Source organism: Salminus brasiliensis, chromosome 8, assembly GCF_030463535.1.
Source record: "Salminus brasiliensis chromosome 8, fSalBra1.hap2, whole genome shotgun sequence".
NCBI classification, from domain to species: domain Eukaryota; kingdom Metazoa; phylum Chordata; class Actinopteri; order Characiformes; family Bryconidae; genus Salminus; species Salminus brasiliensis.
Genome location: NC_132885.1, coordinates 27,293,375 through 27,307,582, shown reverse-complemented (window position 1 = coordinate 27,307,582; position 14,208 = coordinate 27,293,375). Strand labels below are relative to the sequence as shown.

Below are 14,208 nucleotides of genomic sequence, written 5' to 3'. Positions count from 1 at the left end.
TCTCACACTTGGCCGGCGAGCCTGGCTTTCACTCTGATGGGCATTACCAATATTAAAGGTTTGGCTGGTAAACAAGGACCTTTGGAAGAAAGCCCAAATGGAACAATCACTTACACAAGCACACGTAGGCACGCTCAGGGGTGCACATACAGGCCTCGCATACACACAGACACGCGTACACTTTTATACCACCGCTGCCCACAGGGGTCAGGGCGCTATTGGTGCCAATACACATATATACACACAGCCTAGTTTACATTCCCTGTAGACGCTGGTGCAGAACGAGGCAGTGGGCCTCGACATGAGTGTTTGTTGATTGCCGCGATAAGGGATCAGTGCTGTGGGTTACAGGACGGTGCCCTCAGCCTCGGTTCAGCCTCTACACTTTACCTGTTCTGAATGAGCAAACGGAGGAAAAGATGTTAAGCCGCAATTCGGACATTTTAGATCTTCTGGCGCCTTCCGTGATGATAAGCTGTGATGCAGAGTTTGTTGGGGAATTTCTGTTATCGAAATGATGCCCATCACACAGGTAGTGAAAGAGTTTTAAATCGTGTTATGATGAAGGTATATACTCCCACAGACCTTAACAACCCCCTCTGTGTTTCTTTCTCTCTCTCTCTCTCTCTCTCTCTCTCTCTCTCTCTCTCTCTTTTTTTTTCTCTCTCTCGCAGCTCCATACTCTCTGGCCGGTGTTCCAGTGTGGAGGGCGATGGAGAGATCAGAGAGCCCTCGTCTGCGGGACAGTCCTGAGCGCCGCCCCTCCTCCAGCCCGGACCTCAGCGGACCCCCGCCAGGGAAGATGAGTCGCCTGGAGCTCAACGGCAGCCCAACAGGGCCCCGCAGCCGCCACAACGGGGCCCCACACAGACCTCTCGGAGGTAAGACTCCAAAAGCAATAATCTGCACAGTAATGATACAGTGCAGAGACTAGGTAGAGTTGCAGCATCTACCCATTACCCAATCCGAGTTTTGATCCACCGTGTGAACCTTGTTAACCCCTTACATTCACAGGCACCCTTTTTTAAGTTCTTAAGTTATCATAGTAGAGAATAGAAGCCTGACAGCTCTTGGGAAAATAACCTATTTTGAATTGAGCGTGGTTGTGATATCACAAACATGAACTCATTTACATATAACCAACCTATTTAGCCTGCAGCGGTTTAACCCATGGGTTCTTGTAGAAGTGATCAGGAGCATTGATAGAGCTTTGGATGTTGGGAAGCAAATGTGTTCCAGCTCGAAAACAAGTGGCTGAAGATTTTTTGCGACATTCCTGAGGACATCTGACTAAATGTAACAGTTTGTTTGTTTGTTTGTTTGTTTGTTTGTTTTGTTGCAGTCCACACACTTTTTGACTGAGGCACAAAACAAGGAAACCAATCAGAACAGAGATCATTTATATAGCATGAGGTTTAAAAACCAGAGAGCACCTGTGAAAGTTCCTTTATATTAGTTTATTTTCTAATTATATATGCATCCAAAAGTTTCTGTTACAGCCTCTGATGATTCACATCATCAGTCAATCAGAACACGAGCTTTAGTAGAAGATGAGGCTGAATAAACAATCAGACCTTTTTGTACTAAGACATTAACATGGTTTGCTGGTCATTCATTTGCTTAGAAATGAAAAATTCTAAAATGCTTTGTTGTTTATTTCCAGATTTAAGCCTACATTTTTAGTGTTTCAGACTTTTAGACTTTCAGACTTAAAAACATCATGTTAAATTAAAAGGATAAAAAGATTAAACAAATATTGTACATTTATTCTGAAATAATAGAGTATTTCAGAAGTGGAATTCAGGAAAAAATGCAAAAAAAAGGGCAATATAGTCCCCTTAAGTCATCACTAAATCTGCAGTGGCGCTATTTATTTTCGTACAGAACCTAAAATTAAAATACGTCAGGTAGAGCAGGAGTTGACTGTAGGTGGAAGTGTGGAGAGCTTGCCTTCGGTAGAAAATAATAATACAATAAAACCACTAGAAAGTGTCGAGAGCCGTGCTAAATGGCAGCCCAGGCTTTCACATCTGCTGTGTGTCGTGGCTCCCCAGTCAGTTTATGCACTTCCCTCAGAAGGCCGGCAGGTCTGTTTGAGTATTTTATTAGACTAGATTAAAAGGCTAAGCACAGCACAGCCTACAATATCAATCAATTCCATCCCATACACTAATGTGGCCCCAGTAGTGTCGTGGGAACCATATAACACCAGGCGTACTTAATAAAGCGGCGCTGCTGAAGCCTGATTTACTCGCCTGGGTCAGTTATTGATCACAGGCGCATGAGCACACACACACACAGACTACACACACACACACACACGCAATGTAGTTGCAGAAAGAGAATTGAAATATTGGGTGTGGTCATGGCAGCTATTATTCCATGACATTTGTTTTTCTTTTTTAAAAAGAAAATACACACACACACATACACATACACATGCACACAGCGTTCACCCTCCTCACAAACCTAACACGCTGATTATATTCGCACTTCATTCGCTGTCGTTTCACCGGGAGTTTATTTAATTTGATGCACTTAACGTTATTTATTGAGGCAAACTGTCATCAATATCAATTAGCTGGTTGGCTTGACAGTAAGTAAGCTAACCATTAAGAGTGACATGACATAGCTTATCACTTTTTCAAGATGTGCAAGTCTGTATGTATGTGAGTGAGTGTGAGTGTGTGAGTGTGCTTTTTCAGCATGAAAATTGTTGTTAATCTGCAGGACAAGCGGAGACAGAAAGAGCTGCATATCCAGAGCTGTGCAAAAGTCTGAGGCAGCCGAGAGATTTATTTAAAACTGTTTATCTCAGCAGTGCGTTTATGCCTGTAAAACATTATAGAGCATTCTCATAAACACAAATAAACATAAATACAGAGCAAGCAGTAGTCAGTATGTTTGCCAGTAAAGTTATTGATGTGTAGGCTAGAAGAACACTGTCAGGAGAACAGTTCTGGTTTGGTTTGTAGTTCTACTGCCACTGTATGGCTTTGTTCGGTTCCATCGGCAGCTCATCTGATTTACTGTAACGAATGACTGATTAGACGAACTAGGTCCTGGATGGGACGTGGAGATACTGGCCCTCCTTGAGGCAAGATTTTCTTGATTTTTTAGCAGTCTGCTATAAAACTAACAAATAAGCAGTTATGTTCTTTACATGTGACTTTTTTACGTACGCTCTCAGAACACAGTGCTTTTGGAGCTTCCCTTTACAGGAGCAGGAAAAAGCCTTCTTAAGTTTCAGTGGAAGTCACTGTAAAAAGGTTGTCATTTTGACGCAATTTCTATACAGCATAGTCCATACAGCATAAAATATCAATACAATGTAAAGAACAGCTGTCAAATTCACATTATGTTAAAAAGTGAGATATGACAAAAAAGGAGATATAAGGTTTTGTGTGACTGCACCTAAACCTCTTCACCCTAAGATACAAGGCAATCAACATCTTTACCAGATATTTAAGTGAAACAAGCATATTCAGTAAATACGGTAAAAACGCTGTACTTTTTAAAATAGAATCTACAAAGATGAAGAAGAATGGAGTTATATACTGTATATATATAGTAAAGTACAGGTTAGTACTGATTAACCAATTCTACTCTAATATTAGAATTAATATTAAAATTAGAATAGAAATGTATTCTAATATTAACAGATGGCTAAACGTCCACGCAGTGCTCTTTTTAACATAAGCAGCACCTAAAGGGACATAGAAGGAGATAACATGAGACACTGCCAGTTTAAGGTGAAAGTGTGCTTGTCTGTTTGTGCATATGTATGAGTGTGTGTATGTGTGAGTATGGTCTGAAAGGAAGAGAGGGAGAGGGCCTTTTCCTGTGCCCTGGCAGCTGGGGTCGATGGTTAGTCCTAATGAGAGGTTGTCTTTGAACAGAGGAAACTCAATGTGTCTCCTCCAAACCACAGGAGAGCACTAAAGAGAGGGCCACACACATACACGCACGCGCATACACACCCATATACTGTATACTCATACGCAGCTCTACCCAGTGTATGCACCTAATATTAGCCTCCAATTACAAATGGCTGGACCTGGCCTACAGTGTCCCAGTGAAACTCCACTAATCACCCTGTCACACAGTATAACACCCACGTAGTGGGCTCATATACGTACTAACACATATATAGAGAGAGATAGTGGCACAGCTCAGCGTTTTCACACAAACACAACAGCTATTCGCACAGACATACTGCACGCAGATGTCTGCACAATGTATTGTGACGAAACAAGACTGATGAACCTTGGGGACGGAAGAGGGAGAGAACGAGAAGGAGAGAGGGAGAGAGAGAGAGCTGCTGGGAGCTGTGTGTTGACAGTTATATTTCCCTGTTGGGGTAAATTCACTTACTTGAATTGGCACAGGCCCATAGTGTGTAATTCACTCCATAAGAGCATTCTCCATTCTGAACTGGGAGCTGGGATGATTAATGGGGAGGAAATAGAAATATAGGAATTGACTGATTAAAACAAGAGGCATTTGGGGGTGTTGTATATATGTGTGAGTATATATATATATACATACATATATGGTGAACGAGATAAAATGGGACAGAATTCTATTGCTATTGTGTGTTTAGAGTATATACACATAGACTATATACATGCACATGTGCTTGCATGTGCCTGTTTGTGTGTGTGTGTGTGTGTGTGTGTGTGTGTGTGTGTGTGTGTGTGTATGTCTGTCGTTATTATTAGTGGCTGGGGTTTAGCTAATGCTTTCAGTCCCTCTGTTCTTTGGAGAGTTTTAATTAAGAAAGCTTTGGCAATGCATGGAGAATGAAAAATAAGAGCAGGGCTTGCCTGGTGGAAATATGCAAGTTTACTGCACACATCAATTAACTGCTTAAACTACAGGCTTATTATTAAGTTGTTCATTTTGAGGCTTATTATCCGGTAACTGCTATGAATTACAATGACTTATCCATGCATCCTTGGCTATCTCCTGTTGCAAGCTTTACAGACCCCTGTGCTAAAACACCCCATTTAGCTCATGAGAACCATGAGAACCATAAGAAACTGTAGCAATCTTATTCAAATGTAAAGTTGCTGCATTAAAAAGTTAAAAAGCCCTGGATCACTGCTTAACAGAACATATCCAATTATAAAAATCGTCATCTTATAGGCAAATGTTAGCCAACTGTAATGCAATATTGACAAATATTGTCAAACTACTGGCCTTCCAGCAAAACTGTACACACAAACACTGTAAACCTGTCAGCTGCTCATCAACCGCTTAGAAAAATGCTAAAAATTAAATTTGAATATTAAATAACAAAAGGTCTGTGTGCTATGAAGATGTTCTAATCAGCTTCCTCATGTGCTGCTATTTAATGAAACTGAAGATGCTCCCATTGGCTGGTTTGCTGTTGTGAGGCAGTACTAGCTCAGCCTCTGGGCTACATAATAAGACAAATCAGGCTAAATGCAGGAAAAAAAACCCGGCAGTGTATCACTGCTGTCTGCATTTAAACGGCTGAAATGACTGAGCTAGACACAGCCACTGCAGCTAATCCAAATTAGACAGGACGCCCTTGTTAGGAGCAGGGGTAGCTACATTTATTAGCAAATACGTCATTTATTAAAGCGACATATTCAAGTCTGGGCCTGCCAGCGGTTCAGGGGAGTTTAAGGTGCCAGTCAACAGAGACCATGAAGCAGTGCAGTGAACCAGAACAGTGTTCAATGGAGGCGGTGAAGTTTGCATATTCCGTTGCCACTTCCAACTAATTCAGCTAAGTGTCTTAACCGTTAGCTCTTAGAGCTGTATCTTGAGGAGATATCAGCCCGGCTTGTAAAACAGAGGGCGCAGGACTCGCAGAGCTGAGGCGCCTGATGATAAATACTCTAGGGGTTGGTTTGATAGAGCATTAAGGCAGTTTGCTCAGCACTGAATATTTGCATGCGCTGACTGTACCGTTACAAGTGACCAGCCCCAACTTTTCCATTCAGAAATACAAGCGATTACTCTTTTAATAATTAATCATTTATCAGTTTTAATACAATGTGCCCAGAGGCCAGTTCTCAGAACTCAACAACTCTCTCTGTCTCTTCTCTTTTTCCCTCTCTCTCTCTCTCTCTCTCTCTCTCTCTCTCTTTCACTGTCTCTCTCTCTCGCTCTCTCTCAGCAGGTCTGATGATTCCTGTGTTTTGCGTGGTGGAGCAGGTGGACGGAGGGATGGTGGTGGATGGAGAGAGTCGTGAGGAACATGCAGAGTTTGTTCTAGTCAGGAAAGACATCTTGTTCACTCAGCTGGTGGAGACGGCACTGCTGGCCCTCGGCTACTCCCACAGCTCCGCAGCCCAGGCTCAGGGTGAGTCTGAATCTGTACTCGTCTCAGCACTGCATCCTGCACTGTTGTGAGAAAACCTCGTATACTTCTAACTTTACAGGAGAAGGTTGAGGCAGCGGTAACTTTGCATCTGCCCCTTTACGCTGGAGTTAGGAAAAGCCTTACAGCCTGGAACTGCTTTTTCAATAAGGCACAGTAGAGAGAAGCCAATCAAAACAGAGGGAATTAGCATATGCCAGTTCCAAAGGCACAGTAAGAAAAACAGTCTGTTTAATTCTAACGGATTAGGAGAGGTTGAGAAGTCTGACTTGGCCAGAGGGTGAATGGCACACTGATGGCAGTGCAGTCATTCTGGAAGGCAGACAGCAGCAGGGACATCTAGTCTATGTTGATCTTTTACCAGCATTAAACAATTAGGGTGGACCCCAGAAAAATACTACAAGTGACCTCTTAAAATATTCGTTTAATGACCGTTATGTGACCAGAAAGACCATTATGTGAGTATTTAAAGAAAAGGATCGTAGTCCATGTTTATGATTGTTATTTTTGATCCATTTTTTTTACTAGGGGGGCAGGCTAGTCATTATCTCTTGTTATTCAGAGGCAAAATATAACACCACAATATACAGTGTGTGTCACAATGTTTGCTTGTCCCTGAGGTGGAACAGAAAAGCATAAAAAACAATCCCACCAAAAATTATGAGCCCTATTATTATGTTTATTTAACATTAAAAAAGCTCTTCACTGAACCCAGTGAACCTGGAGTAATTACCCTCTTTATAAATGAGCCATGCTGTAACCACGATAACCACAATATACTCAGAAATGGTATTGTAAGGTAATTCATCACGGTAATGATCAAATATCAGCATATTGCCCACCCCTAAGCACAGTTGCTATAGTTTCAGAAAAAGTGAAATACATATTTCCCACCACTACAGTATGATTCTGGCCTGATCAGTGTGTAAAGAGTAACAGAGCTCCATCAACAGGCCTGAGTGTGACCGAGCTGCTGACAGGAGCGAGGCTTTGATAAACTGTTTGCAAGAACTGTTGCGAGAAGAAAAAGAGGAAGGCCATTTGTTCAGCACAACAGAATCACAGCCTGAAAAACTCATTAAAAGACAACAAAGCAGACGGAGAGGGAAAGAATGTGGAGTGTGTGTGTGTGTGTGTGTGTGTGTATGTACTGTACGCTTGTGTGTATGTAGGACATTTCTATTGGAATTTATGTTTGTGTCTACATGATGCCTTTGTAGTGCTCTACTGTGTATAGACTCCATATTGCAGTTAGTGTGAGTGTGTGAGTGTGTGTGTGGGTGAAATACTGCGATTGTTTATGAGTGTGCGAGCCAAAGAAGGAACATAATAACACTTTAATTTATTGTTGTGCACATGGTTGTCATCTCCTGGAAGGCTGAAAAGTTTACTTGTATTCTGTAAAGTATGCAGAAAATTTAAAACAGCAATTGCTCTGAGTTTAGCCACGGTAACAAAAGACATCAGCGAGTATCTGAGGAGTGGGTCCAAACTTAAACACAGATAAACACATTTTGATCTCATTATTTTCTCAAAGGTAGAGCATCCAGTTAATTAGATAATTCTGTCTTTCTCATTTCAGAAAATATTTATCATCTGGTGAGACGAATGAGCTAAGGCCTTGTAATTTAGGCCTGTGCAACGAAGCGTTTGGTAATTTAACTAAGTTGAAGTAGTTTTACAGAAATAACAGACTTCTCGAACTGAAAACATGTGCTTTGGCTGCACATTTTAAATACATTCTAATCTTATTTTCCATTAAAAAGATGTTTGAGCTCTCCATTGCTGCCTGTTGGGTGGATAGATGCTGAATTTGAACAGTAGTGTAAAGTGCTGCAGTCCAGTATGTATAAAATTATGTTTTTTAGGGGGGTTTGGGGTAGAATTTGGGCTAATTTGTAGAAATACTCCCTTTGTAGAAATATTTACACTCTTAAAAACAGGTGAGGGTTCTTTAATGGTCCTTTAGTAAAGGCTGTGGATCTCTATAAGATCATTAAACTGAGTACATGCTTGTTTGCCTGGAGAAATAGTTTTTCATAGACAAGGAAATGCATATGTTATATTAAGACGAATTCAGCTATTGTTAATGTGACTCCCTTTTCAGGTAGAACCCATTTTTGCCTAGAGAGACATAAATTCACAAAAATATCCATACACTAAATACATCTGAAGAAAAATTGTGCTGACAGTGGTAGGACTGTAGTGCTACTGTAGCGTGTGACTAAACCATTGTACTTCTGTAGAAATGAGGTAGCTATAGTAGTGGTAATAGTCAGTTGTTTGGGTGACAAAAAAACAGGGTTACAGGGGAAGGCCCTTTTTTATGAAAATAAAAGAGCAAGAAGTCACCTCCCAGAACAACATCAAAAACAAGAGCGAGAGCAAGACTAAACGAAAAACAAACAGTTTATGCGCGAGTCAATCCACGCCACACCCATTTTCGGTCAACAACTCAAAAGCCCAAAGAAAAGACAAGAAGTAAAGCCACTTATTGTACTCTCTCTATATATATACTGTATATATCTGTTCATCTTATTCATCCAAATACAGTCTTTACTAACTAGAGCATCATCTACTAATGAGAGAGAAAGAGAGAGAGAGAGAGAGAGAATGAGAGAGAAGAGGGGAGAAAGAGAGAGCGAGCGAGAAAGAGACCTCATCTCAAATGAATACTTTTTGTTTTTTAAAATAAGCGTTTATGTTAAATGAATAATTTCTGGCTTAAATTATACATTTTTTCCTCTGCGGTTCACGACCAAAATTACACAGAGTCCCGGCTATTTTCTCCCTGTTTGAATTGTGTCCTGCATAGCTCCCTTCCAGCAGTGTATTTAAGCTCCTCTCCCAGCACCGCGGCCTTTCTTTAATTAGCCCGGCCAGTAATTAACTGGGAGATATTGTTTATTTCAATTATAAGGGTCTGAGGATTTTTATAGAAATGCGCGGACAGACCTGTAGTTTAAGGCTTCAGACAATTAACAGTGGTGATGGCTTACAGAACGAGCGCATTGTTGCCCTGCCACGTTTGACATGCGGCCACTGAGGGTCAAACCGCCATCTGGGTCAGTATGATGAAAATGTGTAGTATTGCTTGATATGGTACGAGCAGGCATTTCAATTCTTTGAACTTTATAGCAGCTGGCTTGGTTATTTTTTTCTTTCTTTCTTTCGTTGTGTGTGTGTGTGTGGTTTTTACATTTAATGGGGTTGCTATCATTTCACTCAAAGACCTGTACAGTATGTAAAGTAGATGTAGTAGGGCTGGGCGATTAAGCGAAAATTAATCATAACTAACATTCAGAACTTCTACCCGATGTCATCTTGCCCACTTCCCCCACTGTGCGTGTTCATGTACTGTCCCCTTAAAAACATACTACCTTGTGTGTAGTTACATGACTCCTCCCCGTCCAATCTGCAACATGGAGGAGAACTCAAAACGCTGAGCCCACAACTCGAGCAGCTTGTACCAAAGACAAAGCCAAGTCCGTTGTTCATTAATTATTATTGATATAATGTGCTTTAACAATGAATTGTGATATTGATTTGAAGTCATATCACCCAGCACTAATATATAGTATATATACCCAAAAACCTTGTTTATATTTTACATTGTGTCAATTCCATGATAAATGCTGTAAAGAAATGCTCTAAAACTTCAAATAAAATATTTTTACATTGACTTCCATCTATACTAGTACTGAGCAATATAACCTCAAATCAGTATCATGATTAACCAAACATTTTATCTCGATTCTTTTTTAATAAACAGTTGGGGTGGAGCTGTGTGATGGCACATGCGGTAGTATGTTTTTTTTAAGGAGACAGTACATAAACACACACAGTGGGGAAAGTACTTTTTTTTTTTAATTAAATAATTTATTTGAATTTCCTCACTCTCATAACTACATAATTTACATAACTTACATAACTTAAAAGTCCAATAGCAGTTACCAAATATATTTTATAGTAGCTACTGAAAACATTGCATCACCAGGGCCATTTGTGAATGTTTAGGGGTGTTAAACAACATTCCCCCAATAGCCTGGCTCAGATCATTTTGTTTGCAATAATGAAAAAGAATTTTAGTCAATTTCATTTATTTTAATAAGGAAAAATGAACAATTATAAGAGTTACAGTAAACACAATAAGACAATATTGAATCATTGAAGCATGTAATTGTAAATACATACAATTTAATATAACACAACAGGTAATAACTTGCCTGCACACAAATAAGCAGTAGTAATAATAATACTAATAATAATATATGTATATGTGGGGCATTTTAGTATGTAATAACTGCTAATACTGCAGGACACAGCCTCATATAATAATACAGTTTATGTAAATTACCGCAGTTTTTAGTGTGTGCTGTCTCTCTTACAATAAGTCAGTTGGTTAAAGTAAAATGAAAAGAGGAATCAGTTATACCGTAGAATTTAGATAAGTCCACCGGATGGACAACTTATCCATTTGGGCTACTATAGGCTGCATTGTGAAGGTAATCTCTCTCATACTCCCTCACTGATTTGGTTACTCTCTTGATTGATAGTGATGGCATGTGTGTATCTGTGGTGTCTCTGATTCACACACGTTGGGGCTTTCCCCTTAGCACAGCCATGCCACTTAGAGCCATTCAGGTGTGTGCAGCCAGGAGCATCTATCACAGCTCGTTCTGTTTAACAGAGTGTGTGATTGTGTGTGTGTGTGTGTGTGGAGAGAGAGAGAGAGACAGAGCAAGAGATCATTTTGAGACTGTGTGGAAGTACGTGTGTGTGTGTGTGTGTGTGTGTGTTCGTGTATATGAGTGTATATGGATGGGTACACATAAGCTTAAGCCAAGCCACCAGCATGCCACATGAAAAGCCATCACTAGGAGCAGGAATTTTAATGTGGCAATGGGAACAATGGTTTGAAGTGGAGGAGGGGGGGGGGGCAAAGAGCAAAGGCTTTTCCAAGTTAAAAATGATTCATTAATGACCTTACCACAAGCTCTGTGTGTGTCTGTTTGTGCAACGTTAGCGCATACTGTAAATGGGAATAGACTTGCCAAATGCTCTGTCGTCTCGGGAAAGTTGTAGAACATTCCCAGAACAGGACAGTTTTATCAGCTTGTTGCATGGGGTTAATAAGTGTATTGCTCGATTACACCGATTGTAAGTAACATGGAACTGTATGTGGGTGCACATTTTAATATCTTATGCTCATATCAACATAATAAACATATTGTCTCTGCCTCAATTAAAAAACAATGTATTGGTGACTTTACAGGAGAGGGAAAAAATGTTCTTAACTTTGAATGGAGGTCTATGTAAAGAGTTTATTCCAAGTAATTTAGAGCCTTTCTATTGGTCTGTTCATCCAGAAGGATTTACACAGGGTACGGAGCAGGTACAGGGTTCAAACGATGGAGAACACTAAAAATCACTGGACATCCGCGGTATATATATATTAGCGTTACTGAATAACTCATGGCATTTCAAAGCTAAAGTCTTTAAGATTAATGATGAAATAAAAATGGCACCATTAGTTGATTAAATACGTTGCACATCAAAGCTCATTGTAAAAATAATAGGAATAATGTGGCAAAAAAGTAAAGTAATTGCTTTCTCCCCAAAACAAGACTGTACAAATAACAACAACAATTCAAACCATAATAAAATATCTCCTCTTTTCCTTAAAAACACCAATTCAATATCTATTGAAAGTTTTAAATCCGCGCTTTTGACAGAACCTTCCTGTTTGTTTAAAATAAACAATGTCAGAGGTTGTTTAAAACTTTTGACATTGACGTTAAGCTACCCATTGAAAAAAAAAAAGTACCATGGTTTTGTCGAATGCTAGCTTTAGTAAGAATGGCTGGGTGGCTTGAGCAGCATTGCACAACGAGACAATGAGCAAAACAGACTCGTCCCACAGAAATCAAAGCACCACAGTAATATAAACACAGTCTGGAGAGAGAAAGAGAGCGAGAGGAGATCAGAAGGGGGAGTGGCACCACACAAATTGTCTTCATCTGTTTCGCTTAGTCCTCTAATTCAGTATCTGGGGAATACATCTCCGCAGATACCTTTGGAGGAACGAAACAAAAACACAAGACTTCCCGAAGGCCTATTAGTTCGTAACAGAGAAGAGCGTGAGTTAACTGGGAGTCAAAGGGGTGGCCAGGGCCAGAGCCATGGATGCAGCGTCCCACCGGGAAAGATCAGGCCAAGAGGAACAAACTAGGGGTGGAAGAGCTTGCGTCGTGTGGCGTGTTAGTTTGTTTCTACCCGTCAAAAAACACTAAGCCAGAGACATAGAAGAGAGGAGTTTCTGACTGTTAATACAGTCCCATAAATACGCTATGATTTTTAAACTTAATAATATATATATATTATTATATATAAGTATATATATATATAATATAATAAATATGTAAATTATAAAGAAAAATATGAATAAATAAAGTAAAAATGAAAAACACACGTATAACAGAATCCAATCCAACAGGCAGATGTTATAGAGTCACTGGCTTCTATTATGAGCATGTTATAAAGACTCCAACAGGTTCTCTGTTTTTTTCATTAGTAGAGGGAGACGTATCATGATTTGTCCGCAGTAATCAACTGTGTGCTTCAGATGCAGCAGATCGAGGCTGAAAAACACTGGGGTGTTCTTTTAGCTGTCCAACGCTAACTAGTGTTGGCAGACAATAGAGGCTGTGGTGTGTTGACTGGAATAGGCCAGTCAATCTGTGTGCACTTGAGCCACTTCTGCAACTGGAGCTTTTTAACTTACAGAAACAGCCCGGAGGCCGAGAGAGAGAAGGAGAGAAGGAGAGAGGGGCTGGCCCGTACGGCATCTGGCTCCCATTTACTGAACAGTAATGCGATTTGCATTGTTTAGTTTTCACAGGTTCAGCCTGTCTCTAATAAGACTCAGAGAAGCTGTCCTACGACCCCCCCCCCCCCCCCCCCCCACCACCACCGCCACCCTCACGGGTTGACTATTTCATCTAGGTCTGGGCTGCACATATCTACATATAAGAGTAAATGTAAGCAAAAGAGGAGCTCTGTGTGCATGCAGAGAGAGCACGGTATACATTGCTATGTGTGCGCCTCTTTTGGAAAATAGTTTAAGGTAAATAATGCAACGTGCAGAGGGTCCGGTTTCCATGTGCGGCACATCCCAAAGAAGCTTGTGACATCTGGAAATAAATAGAGCGGAGTCAATGATAGATCCAGTTCATCTATTTTTAATGGCTCTGCGTAGTTCTTCAAAAAACCTGCAGGACGGGCATGATGAGCGGTGAATAGCTGTTGCGTCAGAACAGAAATCGTTTTTTTACACATATTCCAGTAGAAGTGCTGATTGAACACGGAGCCCATATACTGGATGTAATAAAGAGATAAGATAGACTAATCATGTGAGCATCATCATGAAAAGGCATGAGAAAGTTCAAAAGTGCTAGAGGAGATGAGCTTTATTGCTTTATATCGATCAGATTGACCCGCGGTGGTTCGGTCTTCAATCTCAGTCTACTGTGGTTCCAAGACTCTCCTCAAGTCCCAGGCAAAAGATCTTGTGGGCATCTCCCCACTACAATCAGCCAAAAGAGGAAGCTCCGAGGTCGCTCAGGGACAGCCTCCATACGTTTGCAAGAGACAATCAGATGACACAGGGATGACAAATATGGCCGCCTCTGTCTCTCGTGGACAGCACGCATATACAGGCCTTTATGGACTGCTCTTCAGCCATAAACGGCCGTCCCATCCTTTGCACAGCGAGAGGCATTTATAACGGTCAATTTGGGTTAATCAAACAATCATTGACCGGTGTTTATGGCAGGGCCATTAATGGAGGGGGG

The 14,208-nt window shown here is 40.7% G+C and overlaps 1 protein-coding gene across 1 annotated transcript in view; it reads left to right on the top strand.

Moving 5' to 3' along the window:
* Nucleotides 1-699: 699 nt before the first annotated feature.
* satb2 (SATB homeobox 2) overlaps nt 700-14,208 on the top strand; it is a 35,584-nt gene continuing 22,075 nt past the window's right edge. Inside the window, exons 1-2 of the mRNA XM_072685216.1 lie at nt 700-881; nt 6,155-6,337. Coding sequence (XP_072541317.1) covers nt 713-881; nt 6,155-6,337 — 352 coding nt within the window. The 5' untranslated portion in view covers nt 700-712. The remainder of the gene's footprint in view (nt 882-6,154; nt 6,338-14,208) is intronic.